General features: G+C 31.7%; 1 protein-coding gene across 1 annotated transcript; it reads left to right on the top strand.

The window, feature by feature from the left end:
- The first annotated feature begins 3,610 nt into the window (after positions 1-3,610).
- Positions 3,611-12,973, top strand: LOC132796440 (NPC intracellular cholesterol transporter 1 homolog 1b). Its single transcript, XM_060807613.1, has 6 exons — positions 3,611-4,901; positions 5,351-5,652; positions 6,953-7,885; positions 9,457-9,866; positions 10,469-10,623; positions 12,059-12,973. The coding sequence occupies exons 1-6, from the start codon at positions 3,699-3,701 to the stop codon at positions 12,806-12,808; spliced, it is 3,753 nt and encodes a 1,250-aa protein (XP_060663596.1). The 5' UTR covers positions 3,611-3,698; the 3' UTR covers positions 12,809-12,973.
- The last annotated feature ends 8,070 nt before the right edge of the window (positions 12,974-21,043 follow it).

The raw sequence follows: 21,043 nt of genomic DNA, 5'->3' as shown, positions 1-21,043 counted from the left end.
TTAACTGAATACTTGATCCACGAAGAATATCATATTCGAAAATTTTAAATTTGTTTTAAATATATGCCGAAATATTCAACTCAAACACAAAATATTTCTTCGTTAAAAAGAGTGTTAGAAAATTTAATTAATAATTTTTAAATTGCATTTTGTATTTGTTTTTAAATATTTTAGGATGTGGTAAACAAAGTAGATTACTTAATAAGAAATGCTTACGAATTATCTATAATTTTAATATATTTGGCATTTAACATTTGAACATATTTGTTCATTTTAACTTTATAATAATATGTCAAAAATGTATAATAAAAATAAGTTATTTATAAGTTATCATTTGTATATATTTTGTATTTAAAACTTTTAAAAATAATAATGAAAAAGTTTATAATAATATTATATAATTCGACATGCTTATTGAATTTGTTTTTCTATAGAAAATTAATAATAATTCTACATAAATTTTAATGAAATTACTCATTTTCTTTTTATCAATCAAATGTCTTAGATTTAGATTCTAGTTCAAATTCGTGCTAAAGTCGGAAACATTTAAGATTTATTATTCAATATAAATTTAAATTTTTATAAACCAATTTAGTCTTTAAATCTATTTGTTACTGAATAGGAAGTTAATAATTAAATTTGAATTTAAATTTAAATTGGGCTTTTATTTAATTAGTATTTTGGTAGGAACGAAAAGTAAAAACTTTCACAAAAAATTTCAACAGAATTACTCATTTTGTTACTCATAGATTCCAGTTAAAAATGGTGTTAAACACAAAAATATTTATTATTTTTAATACATTTTCAACACTAAATAAGAAGTAAGTAATAAAAAAAAAACAGAATGAGCTACTTAAATATAATATTGAATTATAGTTTTCACGTTCTTATTGTATTTGTTTTTCTAAAGAAACAACAAGTAAATAATTCTACAGAAATTAAAAAGGAATTACTCATTTTCTTCATATCTAACAAATGATTGTGTTTCGATTCCAGTTAAGATTCCTTTAAAAATCGGAGGTATCCGTATATAAAAAAAGATTTATTACTCATGTTAAGTTCAAAATATGTGTATATACTTATTATTTAGTATTTACTACCATTTTACACAATATAAAAAAAAAGAATACTAAAAGTGAAATGAGCTGTTTAAACATGAAATTGATTAGAAATATTTGCAGCCATCTGCAAAGACAAAGTCGAGACATTCACATAGTAAAAGTTGGATTATAGGTCTTGGGATATTAGTCGCTTATCGAAGACCGGACACACCTGCGATTGTTGTGCCTTTTTGGAGGTGAGTGAGTGAGGCATTCGATGGGCGGCCAGCTGCTTCGGAGGCTGATAAGTGTGAATAGTATACGTACTATATCGTTATAAAATAATTCGGTGTTTGACTGCTACACGCAGTCTTTAGTTGTCGATTGCCTCTGAAGTGGACACCTGTTTCCCTAGGCCAAGATAAGCGCGCAACAACAATGTGAAATGTCTCAACAATGTTTAAACACTTGCATATCATAAAAATTATACAGCGCGACAATAGGACAAGAATTGATAAAATAAAATTAACCCAAATGATTCACGTTTTCGATTTTTTGCAATTAATTTGACATCAATAATTACTGGCAAATAAATTAAAACATTTAATTCACAAAAATTGCTTTGTAATCTGGCATCAGCATTAACAAGATTTTAACATTTCTTGTTGATTATTAATTGTTCATGTTTAGTTAGCATTACTATTTCTGCCTCTCAGCGTTATCAGTCTCAACGACGCTTGAATTTAAACTGAAAAAACCCATTAGTAAGATTTTTATTTATGACTGCGGCTACTGGAAAAGTAGTTGAAGAATGTGAGCTAAAATTCAGCTAAGAAATGTTCAATTGATAATTTGCTGAAGACAATCGTTGTTAATTACTTGTGTTTAACAATTAAAACTAACGAAGAGGCTCTTGAACAGACAACAGCACAAACGACCTTGCTCATTATCAACAATTTTTTTGTGTCTTTTATTAACAAATATATTTTATTTTTGGTATTTATGTAGTCAGCGCTAGTCTACCCTAAAGTTAAGCCAGTAATTTTGTATTATTATTTAACCTTATATTATATAATATAAATACAAAAATAAATACATCAATCAAACGTTTGTAAATTTGAAATATTTATTATTTTTTATTACATTTTTTGGAAATATTTTGATTAGTTTTATAAGTAAATACTTTTTCAAGAAAAACAAATGAATTGTATCATATACATATGTACTTTAATTATTAATTGTTAATTAATTATTTACATTTTTAATATTATTTGTTATTACTTTTAATGATTTTTTCCCTAATTTATTTAAATCCGAAATATGAATATTATGATTATATATCTTACATTTTTTGCCTAATAATAAAAGTAAGGAATGTCGTAAATCGATTTTCTATTTAAAATTTGCTTTCCATATATCGTATTTACAAAAAAAAAACTTTATAATCAGTAAATAAAACATATGTAGAAATAATATTTACTATATATTGATGAAGAATAAAATAAAAATAAAATTTTTAAATGCTAAAGAAGCCATAATTAATAATTTTTTATTTGGTATATTTTGTACTCTATGGTATGTTTCGTATGTAGAACATACTATATGGATATACCAACTAAAATCATCGGTATATTTTAGTATATTTTTATTTATGACTTAGGTTTTTTTTTAAAACATGGCTTATTCGAAATTGTAGATATACCAATAATAACCTATGGTATTTTTTAATATATTATTTAAATACTTAAGAAGCCATAATTAATAAATTTTTAGTTGGTATATTTTGTAATCTATGGTATATATACCAACTAAAATCATTGGTATATTTTAGTATTTTTTTATTTATGACTTAGGTTTATTTTTAAAACATGGCTTAACTCAAAATTGTAGATATACCAATAATCACCTATGGTATTTTTTAGTATACTAAGTTCTTATACTTTGTCTACTTTGTCTTACCAATAGCGAATCAATTTATAATTTATTTATCAGTTAAGCTAGTTTACAAATTTGCTTAATTATTATTAGATAAATATAAAATAAAAAGACTAATCAACGTTCATTAAATACACAATCGAATAATTTAGTAAAATGTGTTTTGCCAATTGTAAATCAATTGATAATTTACAACTCCGATACTGACTGTTCATAATGAGCATTAAACAAATATAGTACAACAAAAGCAAATGAAAGAAACATTAATAATTGGTTGCTACGTATACGTGATAAGAGCTGAGAGCCATGACGCTAATATATTTTTACCCAGATCAATAAGCTGGCATTTATCCATCATTATCGCCAGGTGAGAGATCAATTAAGGTTTTGTTGCTACCAATCAATTAAGTACAGCGTGAAAAAACAACTGAAACGATTTCCAAAGCAACTAGCAACTGGGAATTTGTTGGCTTATCGCAATGATAAGCTTCATAGCGGGATTTTAATGGCTGAGCTGAGCGCTTTAATCGCCGCGAAATCAACAGCATTGATATCTTATCGTTGCTGCGACCGAGAGCGAACCGTGTGTGATAATAGTGTTCGATACTTTTGTTACTGCTTCAGTGCCACTCGATTAGTCAGTTGCTACTGAAGCGGCAACCTGACGAGGTGTACAAGAATAATTTCATAGTCTCGTATTTATCTTTTTTTTTTGTTGGTGAAATGTTAGTGAAGAGTGAAAGACTTCGGTTGCTGTTTGGCCTTTGGCTGTTGTTGCTGTTGTCGATGACAACATTGCAGCCGGTTGCCAGCAACTGCATTTGGTATGGCGAATCGCACAAGATCGGAGAACACGCTCAGAATTTGGCATACACCGGCGAAGCGCTGCCGCTGAACGATGAAGCCGCCGAGGCTGTGTTCGCTCGACGTTGTCCCACCTTTTACAAGGAGTACAAGGGCGAGAATGGTGACGAGGAGTTGAAACTGTGTTGCGATGCCCAGCAAGTGCATACAATGGACTCGGGCTTAACGCAAGCCGATGGCGTCTATTCGCGTTGTCCCACGTGCACAATGAACATGGCTCAAACGGTTTGTGCCATGACCTGTGCCCAGAATCATTCGCTCTTCTTGACCGCCTACCTCGACCTCAATCCCGATGGCGTTGACTTTGTCGAGCACATCGACTATCGGCTCGAGGACGCCACCGTCCAGGGTATCTACAACAGTTGTGCGGGCATTCAGCATCCGCAGACGGGACGTCCAGCAATGGATTTGGGCTGCGGAGCGTTCAATGCCAAGACGTGCACCTATCGGCGTTGGTATCACTTTATGGGCGATGCCGAGAACAGCGACTATGTGCCCTTTGTGATCAACTACATGTGGTCCGAGGATGCCGACGAGGGCAGCGATGCGATCTATCTCCAGCTAAATACCCTCGACTGTGGCCAGAGCTATGAGGGCAACTATGCCTGTGCCTGCATCGATTGTGCGGACTCGTGTCCGCTCACGGATGCTCCGACCGGTTATCAACCGCCTTGGCAAATCGCTGGACTCTATGGCATCACATTCATCGTTGCGTTGGTCATTGCGGTCGCCATTATGGTCTTCATCGCTTGGGGTGCAACGGGACATCGCAAGGCCTCGAATGTCTGCATGCCAACGTTGTATGGCGAATTCTTGTATCTCGGGTGTCGCGCTTGGGGCACATTTTGTGCCAAACATCCGGTGCTGGTGTTGGCTCTCTGCTCCTGGGTAATTGGTGGATTGGCTTACGGTGTCGTCTACATGAAGGTGACCACCGATCCGGTCGAGCTCTGGGCCAGCGAGGAGAGTCAGACGCGCATCGAGAAGGATTATTTCGATCAGCGTTTCGGTCCCTTCTATCGCACCAATCAGCTGTTCGTGAAGCCCATCAAAACAGATACAGTGAGTAAACACTAAGAACTACCTACATAACATATGTATATAATGGTAATTTTTTATTTATTTTTTGTTTTATTTCAAACTTGTTCAACACTTTTTGTTGGACAAATTTTCTCATTTTTTTAAATTCTTTCACTCAACTAAATTATTTTACTCGACTTTAAAACATGTTGTAAATATTTAATGTTTTTAAAAACATCATTGATTTAAGAAATTTAAAACTTTTTCTGCAATTAGCTGCAGCCATAATTAAACTGCTTCCGTTAACTTAAAGAGTTGTTATCAGTGCTCAAGAAAAAAAATCAAACATTTAATCAACAAAAGTGTTTAAAAAAGAGATTTATTATTAAAATTTTGTAGCAGTTCTATTTTGTTATTCATTAGTTAATTTGTAGCCGTTTTAGTTTCTTATCTTAATCTCTCTCTATTTCTTGGTCTCTCTTTTTGATTAGTTCACACATGAGACCTCCGATGGAGTGCTCACCTTTGGTCCGGCCTATGAGCAAAGTTTCCTCCAAGAAGTATTCGAGTTGCAGGAACAAATCATGCAACTGGGCATGGATGAAGATGCCGGACTGGATAAGATCTGCTATGCTCCTGTTCTATATCCGGGCGTGACGCCCACAGTCGATGATTGTTTGATACAATCGATCTACGGTTACTTCCAGAATGATATGTCCAAGTTCCAGAATTACTATGTCGACAACGACAACTACACCATTAACTATCTTAATCAAATCGAGGATTGCTTGCGGTAAGTCCATAAAAGAAATTACAAGTGAAGTGGTGTGAGATAAATTATTGTGATTAAAGCAAATTCAATTGGAGTGAAATCAGAATTTTTAAACTGCGATTTTGGTAACGGGAACTTTGATTAGAGAGCAGCATAATAGGCAAGTTTTGTGTATTATGTATGCGTAATAAACATTTTTGTTATAAACATAATTAAATACATTTAAATCAGCATCAGTATAAGAGCAAAATTTGGTACTGCAAAATTAATATAACAAAGCGATGGTAAGAAAGAGTTGTAATTTTTTAACTCCTTTGTTGTTACATTTATTAATTAATAGCACAATTATAAACTGTTCGCATTTTTACGTTAAAAATTAATACAAGAGCGCAATGTTAAAATAACAGCTGCTAGCTTTAACACTGTGTGTGACAAACCGATTTATTACGTATACGTAATATATTAGTCATATCATTTTAATATTATTATTAATTCAGTAATATTATTTTAGTTTAATACTTCAATAATGAATTTAAGAACACACTGTTAACGCAACATCTTTTATTTTATACACTGTACGTATACGTAATAAATGTAGAAGTATCGGCATTTTAAAAACCAATTTTTAGACTATTACAATTTATTATTATTTTAAAAACTAACATCATGGGGGGCTGTTAAGATAAGATCTGTCACTTCAAACACTGTGGGTTGCATACTTGTTTATTACGTATACGTAATATATGTAGTATCAACATTTATGGACTCTTAAAATGTATTATTTTCAAAATTACCATAATAACGGAACTAGTAATATTCTGGCTTATTACGTACACGTAATCCAAGACTGTTAAATTTTATTAAAGTAAAAATAATATAATATAATATAATAATAATAGTTAAAGTAAAAAATAAATAAAATACAAATAAAAATTACAAAAATCAATATTACAGCTGTTATTTTAACATTGAGCTGTTAGTTTGTCATAAAAAAAATTAAACAGTCTTGGATTATATATATATAAAATGATAATTCATATTACGCAGTTTTTTTTTTAAGAAATGTGTTTTACAAATTTAAAATTAATTCACAAAACCAAAGCTAACCTACAAATAAAAACACAGTCCGAAATTTAAATTGACTTTGGCATATTATAGGATTTCATTTATATTGATTAATTATTAGCGTTCTTATTTATTATAATTATTATATAACATTCACACGAATATTAATTAACTGATAATTAAGAATATTAATTGCATATAAGTAAGAACTTTATTAATAAACCCCTTTAAACCTTCCAATCTGTCCCTTTCGTAGTGTTCCCATGATGGAGGATTGCTTCAGCACCTACGGCGGCCCCATTGAGCCGGGCATCGCTGTCGGCGGCATGCCCGAGGTGCCAGTTGGCGAAGATCCCGACTACATGCTTGCCACTGGACTTGTGCTGACATTCCTGGGCAAAAATCAGGTCGATGAGACGCTGCTCGAACCGAACTTTGTGTGGGAGAAACGTTTCATTGACTTCATGAAGAACTACACCAGCGAACGACTCGACATCGCTTATTCGGCCGAACGATCCATTCAGGATGCCATCGTCGAGCTGTCGGAGGGTGAAGTGGGCACCGTTGTCATCAGCTATGTGGTGATGTTCGTCTACGTGGCCATCGCCTTGGGACGTATTCGCAGCTGTTTGGGCTTCCTTCGTGACTCGCGAATCATGTTGGCCGTGAGTGGCATCGTGATTGTGCTCGCCTCAGTGCTGTGCAGTTTGGGTTTCTGGGGTTACATCGGGATCACCACCACGATGCTGGCCATCGAGGTGATTCCATTCCTCGTGCTCGCCGTCGGCGTGGACAACATCTTCATCATGGTGCACACGTATCAGCGTTTGGATCACAATCGCTATGCGACGATACACGAGGCAATTGGCGAGGCCATTGGCCAAGTGGGGCCATCGATATTGCAGACGGCGAGCAGCGAATTCGCCTGCTTTGCCATTGGCGCCATCTCCGAGATGCCGGCTGTGAAAACCTTCGCTATGTATGCAGCTGCTGCCATTTTCTTTGACTTCCTGCTGCAGATCACCGCGTTTGTCGCTCTCATGGCCATCGATGAGCAGCGCTATCGCAATGGTCGCCTCGATATGTTGTGCTGTGTGCGCTCCAAGAAGTCCAACGGGGATTCGTCGCATGAGGTTGGCGTGCTCGAGAAGCTCTTCAAGAACTTCTATGCTCCATTCCTGCTCAAGAAGTGAGTATAAAATGTTGCTGCTACTTTATGGTATATTATAACTTTTTGCTGTATATAACACGCATCTTTGACATTATAAACTTTTTATATTCTTAAACCGTAAATCGAAAGGCATGTCGAATCAAATGACTATAAAAATTTTATAAGTTATTTATGAAATAATAGTTGCTTTGGCTAACAATCTGGTATATTTTGACCTCTATGATATATTTCAAATGTTGACCTTCATTAATATACCGAATATGACTTTTGGTAGATTTTATAGCGATATATTATTTAGTATATTTGAAGAATAATACTGCTCTGTTTTGCTTTTATTCAAAATGTGTAGCAAACCCGACTGTAGCTTTCTTACTTGCTTTAATGTAGTTCAATATTGAGATACCAATGAAAGCCTTTAGTATTTTAAAGTATTTTTTCAGTATTTTTATATGGCATATCAATCACAGTATATTGTTGCATTCTCTATTGATTTAATGTAGTACTATTCCGATATACCAATTATAGCATTCGGTATTTTTAGTATATTTACGGTATATTCATTTGTTATGTATTGCTTTTATATAAAAGGGCAACAATCTGTTTGATCTCTATGTTTTATTTTTAATGTTTTAATATTTTGATATACCAATTATAGACTTTAGTATTATTTTAGTATATGTGCAGTATATTAATTTTGTATATTTTTCTTTTACTGATTTCATTTATATTGATATATTATATATTCTTTATCGATATAGCAATTTTAAACTTTGTTATCTTTGTACTATTTTTTTTTTTATACCCGCTACCCATAGGGTAGAAGGGTATTATAACTTTGTGCCGGCAGGAAATGTATGTAACAGGTAGAAGGAGGCATCTCCGACCCTATAAAGTAAATATATTCTTGATAAGCGTCAACAGCCGAGACGATATAGCCATGTCCGTCTGTCGTCTGTGTGTCTGTCCGTCTGTCCGTATGAAACACTGGATCTCAGAGACTATAAGAGATAGAGCTATAATTTTTTTTCGACAGCATTTGTTATGTTTGCACGCAGATCAAGTTAGTTTCAAATTTTTGCCACGCCCACTTCCGCCCCCGCAAATCAAAAAAATCGAATAACAAGTGTAATTTTAAAGCTAGAGCTACGAATTTTGGTATATACAATAATTACTATAGTAGTTATGATTCCTGAAAATTTGGTTGCGATCAGATAAAAATTGTCGAAGTTATTTAGGAAATACTTTTGTATGGGAAAAACGCCTACTTACTAGGGGTCTGAGTTGCTTTGGCCGACAATCTGGCACATTGTGCCGTTTATGGTATATTTTGAATGGTGTACTATATCGATATACCAAATATACCATTTGGTATATTTTTAGTATTTTTTAGTATTTTCGGTATATTTTGAAAATGATACCGCAATATTTTGCCTTTATTAAAAATGGGTAGCGGGTATCTCACAGTCGAGCACACTCGACTGTAACTTTCTTACTTGTTTTGTATATTATTTTGGTATATTTTGCTTTTCTTACTTCTTATTAATTCGCCCTATCTCTCTCTCTCTCTCTCTTACTCTCTTTTATTGCAGACCCGTCAAGATCATTGTGCTGGTGATCTTCACTGTCGTTACTTGTCTATCGCTCATGGTTTTCCCCTCCGTTGAGCCGGGTCTCGATCAGGAGATGTCCATGCCACAGAATTCGCATGTGGTCAAGTATTTCCGCTACATGGACGAACTGCTGGCCATGGGTGCCCCAGTTTATTGGGTGCTGAAGCCGGGTCTCAACTACAGTCAGCCGGAGCATCAGAATTACATTTGCGGCGGCGTCGAGTGCAACAATGATTCACTCTCCGTGCAGCTGTACACACAGTCCCGTTATCCACAAATCACTTCACTGGCCAGACCAGCCTCCTCATGGATTGACGACTATATCGATTGGATCAGCATCTCCGACTGTTGCAAGTACAACATAACAACCGGCCTCTTCTGTCCCAGCAGTAAGTAAATTAGCTTTAAAGATTTATTTGCTCCCCTGTAAAAGAAATATTTCCTTCGATTTTTTGAATTGCTAAATATTTCATTTTGTAACTTTTAAGATTTATTCACTTCCCTATAAAGGGAATATTTCATAAGATATTTTGAATTAATGAATATTTTGTTTTTTTTTTTAATAGTTATTCTATTCTATATAGACAACTATTTATTTCGATAGTTGGAATTGAAAATTATATTTATATTTCTTTTTCTTATTTTCATAAAAGCATCTACCTAATATATTAAGTTGTTTCCTTTTGACTTTTTTTTCCAATTTATAATTGAATACAACCAATTATTTATGAAATATAGCAGAATTTTGCCATATTCTTCCATTTAAAATAAAATCATGAAGCAAAAACAACTAAATATTACTTTTAGAATATAATATAATCTTACTTTTATTTAAAGTGAAATATTCTTTTGCGATTTACTAGAAAATTTATAACAATTTTAAATATAAAATATTTAAACTTTTCAAGCGTGGAAAAATCCCATTTTTATATTTAATTTTTGTTTATTTTATTGTATTTTAATCACCTTTGTTTTGCTTACTTCCTTATAGATTCAAAGAGCAGCGATTGCTCACCGTGCGAACGAGAATTCACTGAAGATGGTTTGAGACCGAGCTCCGATACATTCGACAAATACGTTCCCTTCTTCCTTTCCGATCTGCCCGATGCGGAATGCGCCAAGGCGGGGCGACCTTCTTATGCAGACGTAAGTACAAGAAAGTTTAAATCACCCTTTTTTTATAAATCATAAGTTTAACATCACAAAATAAGATAACTAATTAATTTCTCCTTTTTCCCATAAAAAGGGTTTAAGTTTAATTCATTAATTCATTCCCAACACCACATAAAGATTGGTAGAAAAATATTTCTCTCACTTTCTACATATACCAACATTTCTATGTCTTCACAAAATTTATTTAATATCACAAGATAGATTTTAAATAAATACATAAATAAGAAATTAATCACAAATGCAATTCAGAGTCTGATTCTTTGTTTTTCACCTCGAAAAATATTTTTATTTGTGCCAAACCAAAAAGCTAATTTTATTTGTTTATTTAATCATCAAATATTCACATATTAAACAATTGCGGCTGAATACGCTCGCTGACATATCTCCACTGATGTATCTTCATTGATATATCTCTCAGACACACTTGACAAGTTTTTTCTCACCTGTTAAAAAAAAATACAATATTGAGTTCAATAATATTTGCACATGCTAAATAATGAATGCATGGAATTATTTTTGATTACAATTAAAGGAATCAATAATATCAAACAATTTAAATCTTATTTTTTTTCAATAATATAGCACAACTCTAATAAATTTATATTTCTAAAATAATATCCATACAAATATAACACCACAATTGAACTTTTAGGGATTACAATTTTATTAAGCAGGCGTAAATTAAAACAGAAAATACAGACCTTTAAAGAGCATTTAACTCGTATTTTAGTTTTCCTCGTTCACACTAAACTTAAGTGTAATACAAAAAGCTCTGACTACGGAGGATTTCGATACACAAAATATGTTGTTCTTAATAATATATAAACTAAAATAAATTAAACATTTTTGATTTAAAACAAATGATTAAGAGTTAATTCACTTTATTATTAATAACATATTTTATTATTTTTTTTTATAACAGCCTCAATTGCTTTGGCAACATATTGTACTGATTAATTCATTCAAACTTCAATCAATAATTAATAATGAAATAATTTATTTCTAAGCCTTTGCGACCAGTGCTTTAGAAATACTTTAGCTTTCATTTTAATTAGATTTAATCTTTTTAGAACAACAATAATAGTTGAATTAGGATTTATAATGAAATTTAATATAATTTATAAGACATTTGTGTAAATTTCTGAACTAATCATTGATTCGCCTTGTGTGTTACAGGCCGTCATCTACACATTAATAATACACAATCAATAATTAATAATGAAATAATTTATTTCTAAGGCTTTGCGACCAGTGCTTTAGAAATACTTTAGTCTTCATTTTAATTAGATTTAATCTTTTTAGAACAATAATAATAGTTGAATTAGGATTTAAAATGAAATTTAATATAATTTAAGAGACATTTGTGTAAATTGCTGAATTATTGATTGCATCATTTTGTGCCTTGCAGGCCGTCATCTACACATTGGACGACGATGGACTGGCGACCATTCTGGACACGCACTTCATGCAGTATTCGACGACATCGACGACATCGGACAAGTTCGTTTCGGCGCTGCGAGAGGCGCGACGCGTGCAAGGGGAAGTGAATGCGATGTTTGAAGAGAATGGCATCGAGACCGAGCTGTTTCCCTATTGCGTGTTCTTCATCTTTTACGAGCAGTATTTAACGATCTGGGACGATGCACTTGTCTCGCTCGGCCTCTCGCTGGCCGCCATCTTTGCTGTGACGCTGCTGCTAACGGGATTCGATATTACATCCGCGTTGATTGTGCTCTTCATGGTCATTTGCATACTGATCAATATGGGCGGCATGATGTGGGCATGGAGCATCACCCTGAACGCCATTTCGCTGGTCAATCTTGTCGTCTGCGTGGGCATCGGCGTTGAGTTTGTGGCGCACATTGTGCGCTCCTTTAAACAGGCTCAAGGACGTGCTCAACAACGGGCGCTTCACTCTTTAACGGTGACCGGGAGCAGCGTCTTGTCGGGCATTACGTTGACCAAATTTGCGGGCATTGTGGTGTTGGCCTTCTCCAAGTCGCAAGTCTTCCAAGTCTTCTATTTCCGTATGTATCTGGGCATCGTGCTGATTGGTGCAGCGCATGGATTGATACTGTTGCCGGTGCTGCTCAGTTTGTTGGGACCGTTCGATAATCTGACAAAGCAGCAGCGACGACACAGCAACGAATCCCAGTAGCTTAAGCAATGAGTGTGAGTTTGAGTTTGAATTTGAGTTTGAATGAATGCGTGTGAAATTTGTGATTCTAAATATATATTTTATTAAGGTTATGCTGAATTTGTTACATTTACCATATTTCTGTACATTTATGTTTTTTTTTTTTTTGTTGGCTATTTAAAATTAATAATAAACAAAAAAACAGAAGAAAAAAAAGAAAACAAGAATTGTTTTTTAAGTCATAAATTTGCATAAAACGTTTGCCGCCGTCGCCCACCCGCAAAATTCGACGCCTTCTTTATTGTTTATCGCCGTGGCACCTTTGTTTTTTATGGCATTAAGCGGCTAACTGCCGCGCACCGCCAAAACAATAAATAAGCAACTCGCAACAGCGTCGACGACCCCAAAACGAAGACGGCGAAAGCAAAGGAGATGGAGATGGAGATGGAGACGCAAGCGAAGCCCTTAGCGAACCCTCAACTACTGACCCTTAAAACCAACTCATGCCCTTCCCCTTCCCCTTCCCCTCCCCTATTCACATTCCACCTCCCGCACTTCGCATCCGTTTCGCTTTTGGCCTAAACGTCTTACGCCTTTTGGGCAAAACTTTGCCCAGATTTTTCAGTTGCAGCTTCTTCATTATGAGCATACACTTCAAACCAAATGAAAGCATAACGAATTTTCTACAAAGCACATAGCACATAGCACTTTTACTGAATAAAATTGTGCTCAAATCAAGAACAAAATCCTGAAACCATATTATAAGATACCGAAATTGAATAAAGAAGGGTTATTCTTAAATAAAAGTTAAAATTGAATGAACGGAATGAAAAATTCTTGAAACTAGATTCAAATGTTGAATTTTAAGATTGAGCACTCTAAAGTTTTTGTTGAATGTTAATTTTGACTTAAGAATAAACCTTAAGATTTAATGAAAAAGTCAGAATCTTATATCAAAATCAAACCTTTTATAATTTAGAATTTTTGTTACATAGTTTTTCATATTTATGAATGTTGTATGTTAGAAGTAAATTTTTTAAACATCACAATAAATTTAATAAATACTGTTTGTTTTGTTAATAAGTTAATCAACTTATTTGACAATCAACGGCATTTTGTTGACATTTTGTTTTAGTTTTGATATTATGCCTTTGACCCTCGGCCATAATTATGTATTAATTATTTGTGTACACGCAGAAAAAAATGCAATTTTAATAATTCTTTTAATTGCATTACATGCCATTAATAATTGTAATTCAATCACAAAACAATTTGCATTATTTACACAATTAATGAGTTAAGTATATTTCTAATTTATTGGTTCTCACAATTTAGATGATGGTAAGGAGCAAATGCATTTGAATAATATAAAAGAATATTCTATAAAAATAAGCCACATTTTGAAGACCCAAAATTTTACTAATTTTATATGAAAAGCAACAAAAATTATTGTAATTCCAATTGTATTTCTTTGGGCAATTGCTAAACTTCTGCTTTCCTAGATGAACCAACTAAATAACCAATGGAAAAGCTATAGCAACTAATATTTTCTTAAAAAAAGAAATATTATGTCCACACTACTAAAACATTCGTTTATTAAATACTATAAATAAAATTATTGAAGGAAAATGATTAATTTACATTCTTTGCCTATTTCTATGGCGACAAAATTTCAAGCAATTTTTATTACAACTTAGTTGCAATATTTTTTTTTTTAATAGTTTTATATGCAATAAAAGTAAATAATAAAATGCATTTGGAACAAAACTTTAAGGGTTTTTTTTGCTGTATATAAAGTAAAAATAAAAAGAAAACTCCTTATAATTCCTATTGAATTTCTGGGATTATTCCAAATTTATACTTCAACGATTTTAAGAAAGCGACTAAATATCTTCAAAATTACATTCAACTCTCCTTCAGCTTCCAATAATTATACTTTCGTAGCATTCAAATTTATATAAACCAAAAAATACTCAAAATTGAGATAACATAAACTCAATAATTCTAATTGTTATTTTTCAGGTAATATAAATATATTTACATTCGTTATCAATCAACAACAAAAACAATTTGAAGTTAGAAAATTATATTACTACTACTAAACTTTATTTCCACTTACAATTTAGATGTAGGTCAAAAAAACAAACGATATTTTTGTAATTAAGCATTTTAAGACCAACATTTTTCTTTTTTATATATAATCCAAAATAAAATTTATATTGTAAATAAAATTTCTTTGGTCAATTTCATAATTTCTTCTTTAGTTATAGAAAATGTATAAAATTGAAAAAATATCAACAAAATTCGAATTACAATATGTCTACTATAATTATAAAATAAATTTATATAACTCAAAAAATTACATAAAATTGAAATTGACATTCTAAAATTTCCCGAAAATTCAAATAAAATTAAATATTAATTTGAATATTGAGCTTTGTTTATTTCCACTTTATTTCTACTCACAATTGAAATGAAGGTTAAAAGTAAATAATTTTCTTTTTTTTAAGAATTAAGTTTATATAATTGAATTAATGAGGTGAGAGTATTTCGTGTTTCGGTGCTTCCCGCTTTAATTTCTTGATGGCTTTCCTGTTTTTAACTGCTCACCGCCTGCTGTTGGCCAGGACGCGTTCTGCGGCTTACAACACACACAGCAAGGAGCCGCCGGGCCAACAAAAACATTGCCCAATGGTCACGCACACACACAGCAGAGAGAAAGAGCGAAAGAGCGAAAGAGTGAGTGAGAAGAGAGTGAAGAGAGAGAGCAAAGAGATGTGCACGGGAATTTAACTCCAAGTATGAGTGTAGTGTTTTTAATTAAAATTAATAAAGTTTATAGTGGTTTTTATGTGCCTCGTCTTGGTGCGAGCTGAAGCTCTCTGCCTCTGCCACTTCACTTCCCCTTCTCCACCACCTCCGCTTTTTTTGGTGGAATATATTTTTGTTGCTCAGCGTCGCTCGACGCTGCTGTTTTGTCTCAAGTGTCTTGCCCCATCCGGGTGGCAAAGCAAACCACGAAACGAAACGAAATGAGATGAGAGAAACAAAAAAAAAACGGAAAATCACTTAATGCCATTGAACCCCTTCCACACACACACACACACACACACACACACACACACACAGCCGAGTGGCATGCCACGCAATGCGGCATTGCTCATCAGCAGTGAAGGCACTTGAAACGCGTAATTTGAAATGTATCAACTAATGCATATGGCTAAATCAATTTGCAATTAACAGTGTTCCAAGTGTGTGTGCGTATGTGTGCGTGTGTGTGTGTGTGTGTGTGTGGGTGAGCTGAACAACAGATGAAGTGCAAATTGAAGTGCCCCTTTATCGACCACCTCTTTCTCCCCTCTTTGGTGCTGTCTCTCCTCTTCATCTTTGCCTCAGCAGAGTATGTGGCCTAAATGTTTTTCATTTTCCCACATAATTGCCATTACAAAGTACTTAACTCTGACAATGCCAAGTGTTAATGCTCAATAAAAATAATAAATAACAACCAACACAAAAATATATCTAGGCTGATGAATTTTTCGAGTGCACAACTGACAAATACCACGTATTTTATGGCTGAATATGATTGTGAAATATCAAAGAAACTTATTTTAAATAAATTAAATTTGAACACTTACAAATTTAATATGGAATTTTAATTCATAAAAAAAAATATTTGTGATGTACAAATAAGTAAAAATCTTTGAAATTTAAATTCAACTTTCTTTATGTTATTTTCAAATTTTTATATTTTAATTATATTTAAAATTAAAGCTGTTAAAATTCACACGAATTTCATAACTAAATATGTTTTAAGTATATTAAAGAAATTTTTTTGAAGTAAGTTTAATTTTAATGCCAATATTATGAAAGAAAATGTCAAAATCGAACTTTAATTCATTAAAATAAATTTATCTTCGAAATTTCAATTTTACTTTTTTTATTTTAATATTTTGATATTTCAATTATACTTAAAATTTAAAAAGAGTTAACTGTTAATTGCAATCCTTCATGTAACAAAACTAAAAAACATTTTAAGCAATTTTAAGAAACTCTTTTGAAATAAGTTTAATAATGAAATAATACAATAAAAAATGAAAAGTTCGAAGATGAAAATTTAAATCATAAAATAAAATCTTTAAAATTTCAATTGTCTTTAAATGTGATATTTAAAAAAAAAATTTATATTTTAAAAATGTTTAAATTATATCACGCATTTTATACAGAAAAAACATTTTGGAGAAAAAAATGCAAAGATGTAAATTTAATTCATAAATATGTAAAGTAAAACCAATCTTTGAATTTTTATATTATCCTTAAATTTAAAATAAAGGTTAACATAGAATATTATATCTATCAATTAAATATATTTTTGTTTTTCTAACAATTTAAACAAAAGATACAATTTTCTTTATACAAATAAGAAATGTTAAAAATTAAATTTGTTAAACATTTTTTATTTCTTTTTATAAGCATAAACTAAAATTCACTAAAATTCCAAGTGACTTTTCTTAAGCTATTTTAACTTTATTTCTATTTTATTACTAGTTTAAGTCTTCTTACCATTTAGGTGAAGGCAAAGTCGCTGTCAACTGCAATTGTCAAGCACTAAGAGGTATTATTATATGTACTCTAAATGCTTGCATACCAAAAAGTTATCTAGGGCAGAATGTATATATAAATTCTATATATGCATGGAAGTCAAGGCATCTTAATGTTCTTTAAGCATTTTCTGTGTTAGCTCACCTGCCAATTCTTAAACTAATTAAGGCTTACAACTTTGTGGCAACTCTTGGAAAAGTGTAGCTACCGGATTGCAACTGACGTTTTTATTAGCACGAATAAACTCACAAAAATCAATCGATGGGCTGGCAAAATGCATTTTAAATAAACTTGAGACACATTTTCGGCCTTAAACTGAAAACATACACTTTCAGCTTTAAACATTTCATCCTTTTCTTTTTCTTTTAAACTAACAAAAAAATTAACTGAAAAGATTGTGGAAAAGTCTTTTAACATTTGTAAAATGTGAATTATGATTGTATTCCAAAATAAGAGCAATAAAAGGGCAAATCAATTTAATAAAACTTCAGACATATTTTCGGCTTTAAGCTTGATTTTGAAAAATGAAAATTAGCTAAAAAAAATATACTAAAAAAGACTTTAAGTCATTTGTAAACATTTGTGAAATATGAATTATGTTTGTACCCCAAATTGTGAGCAATAAAAGCGCAAATTAGTTGATTTAAATAAATAAAATTTTAAATAAACTTGAGACACATTTTCAACATAATCTTTCAATTAAAAAAAAACTGAAACACACACTTTCAGCGTTAAACATTTCATCCTTTTCTTTTTCTTTTAAACTAACAAAAAAATTAACTAAAAAGATTGTGGAAAAGTGTTTTAACTTCTGTGAAATGTGAATTATGATTTCAAAATGAGCAATAAAAGGGCAAATAAATTTAATAAAACTTCAGACATATTTTCGGCTTTAAACTTGAATTTGAAAAATAAAAATTAGCTAAAAAAAAAGATACTAAAAAAGTCTTTAAGTCATTTGTAAACATTTGTGAAATATGAATTATGATTGTACCCCAAAATGTGAGCAATAAAAGCGCAAATTAATTGACATTTTGTGCATAGAAACGTGCCAGAAACTCGATGCGAATGTTTTCGCTGGCAATTTTGTGGCTAATTTTCCACACTTTCCAAACGAGGCTCATAAAAGTGAGTGTGTGTGTGAGTGTGTGCGAAAAGATTCTGGATGAAATTACCCGGTAATACTCGATGCTTAAATGGGCATAGGAAGCATTTAAATTAAATTTTATGCATACATACATATTTATTAATCGGTCATTCGGTTCAGCCATATGCCCCGCTTACACACAACTCGCCCTTTCCCTCTGTTTGTTGTAATTGTATCTCTGCATTCGCGTTTGTATCGCTGTGCATCTGTATCTGTATCTGAGTGCAAACCCGAAAACAAAATAGAACAGAATTTCAAACGGAAATTCAGTCCGATTGGCGCCTGATATAATTTGTTGTTTACGTCATTGCAGCTGCGATTTAATTTAATTTCCATTTTATGCCAGTTGCATTTAATATTCTTTCATAATTTCTCGTTTAAATGTGTGGGCATTAAAATGTTTTTTTTTTTCAAATGCATCATGTGCTGTAAAAGTCTGAATAATTATAATAATAATAATAATACAAAATATATATTTCATATATATTCCCAACATTTGCTACTAAGTTATAATTGTTCTCTGGAACACAGATGTTATTCAAGCAACAATTTTAAATCCAAAGGTAGATTTTCTGCTTTAATGTGTTTATTTATTTGTGCATACAAATGCGTATAGAAATGTGCAACTACAGGTTAAGCTGCTCATCTAACTCTCTCGCTCTCGGTCTCTCTCTCTCTCGGTCTCTCTCTCTCTATCTCTCTCTGTTGATAATTATACAAATGTGTGAAGCGTGGATATGAAAATGCATTTGCTATTTTCATTTCAAATCTTTACTGCGCATTAGAGCCATTAATTCACACAACAGCTGGCCATTTTATTAAACTAAAATTGCAATTGCATACAGCACATTGCGTATACGAAGAGTAAACAACTATCTCCTGCTTTAACTATCACTAGGTATAAAACACAATTAACTAAGAAGTATTTTTTTATCTTAGATAGTTTTTTATGTTATTTTTACTCTTTTTCCGATATTTTCTATATATTCGAATATTTATTTTTATAAACGAAATTTCAATTGCATACAGCAGATTGCGTATACGAAGGGTGAACAACTGCCTTAACTAACGCTAGAAAGAAAATTTATAAAATTATTTGCATATTTGTCTTATTTTTACGCAATTTCCATTATATTTTATTTTCTGTTATTTGTTTTTAGCTTTACTAAATATAAAAGAAATAAATAAATTTTATAAGAAAATTAACTTGTTTTTTTTATAGGTTTTCAATGTTTTATAAATTCGTTAATATTATTAAATTTAATACGTAAACGTAATACATGCAGTAGAAAATTAAGTATACGAAGAGTTAACATCTATCTTTTTAAGCTGCTTTTAATATAGCATAATTTTCATCTGGTCTCACTTAGAAAAAAAATACGTATTGTCATAATTAAGAAAGTCTTTTCTAAGTTTAATGTCACAATCAACGAAAAATTATTTTATGTTAGAATTGGAAAACATACTCGTATTAAAACTTTTTTGGTAGAACCAAATTCTTTAGTTAATTTGAGTCATTTACGGATATTCTATATATTTTAAATCAATGAATTTTTAGCTAAAACAACAATGTTTTTATCGTATACGTAATATGCGAAATATAAAATAACTTATACGATAGGCATTTGCAACTAATTACGTATACGATAAGTTAGCATCTACTTTTTTTTAAGCAATTACTCTCTAGCTCGAGCTTTATTAAAACAAGTCTTTAAGCGTAATACGTAATATGTGCAACGTCAGATTACGTATACGAACTGTTTACAACAAAAATTTTAACTCATGTAAAGCTGCTGCAATTGATGTTAAGTCCATAGTTAATCTTAATAATTCAAATTAAAAAAGAAGAACAAAAACCTGAAATTTTTATTTTAATAAACAAAATGAAACTATAGGGGAAAATTAAGTGGAAAAGGCCAAATAGTTGTTATATATTTTTATATTAATGAGTTAGTATAATGAATATATTATTGGAAAATAGGAAAAACAATTGTAGGATTCATTATCATTAGTTTCATTAATTACACTTTTGGTATTGACGCACGCGACATGTTCGTCAGAGAGATCCGTTAATTGTTAATAAATTAAAAACATATTGAGAAGTAACAATAATGAAAGTTATTTGAATTAATTGGTAAATATTAAATCAATTTATTTCTAGCCGCACTGATTACATTGCTCTGCAGTAATGTGTTGCAATAAATGATTTTGCATTTCGACGAGATTTATTGGCATACTTAATTCAACCAAAATTGACTGGACTAATTTCCCAAAAAGGTCAAACAGCTGTATTTTGGTCAATAACAAGCACTAAGCCGACGTAATCTCTCTTTCGAGTCATTTAAATTGTTTCATTCCGAAAGGGAGGCAGAACAGCCGAATAAAAAAAAAAAAAAAATTCTTTGGTTTAATCATTTGACCGAAATGGTTTTTGCTGGCTTTTGGTCGAATGCTTTTTAATACAAATTAATGCCAAATTAGGGAAGCTGAATTCAATTGTGAAAGTT

Source organism: Drosophila nasuta, chromosome X, assembly GCF_023558535.2.
Source record: "Drosophila nasuta strain 15112-1781.00 chromosome X, ASM2355853v1, whole genome shotgun sequence".
Classification (NCBI taxonomy): Eukaryota; Metazoa; Arthropoda; class Insecta; order Diptera; family Drosophilidae; genus Drosophila; species Drosophila nasuta.
Note: the sequence above shows the minus strand (reverse complement) of the source record. Positions and strands in the feature narration are given on the sequence as shown.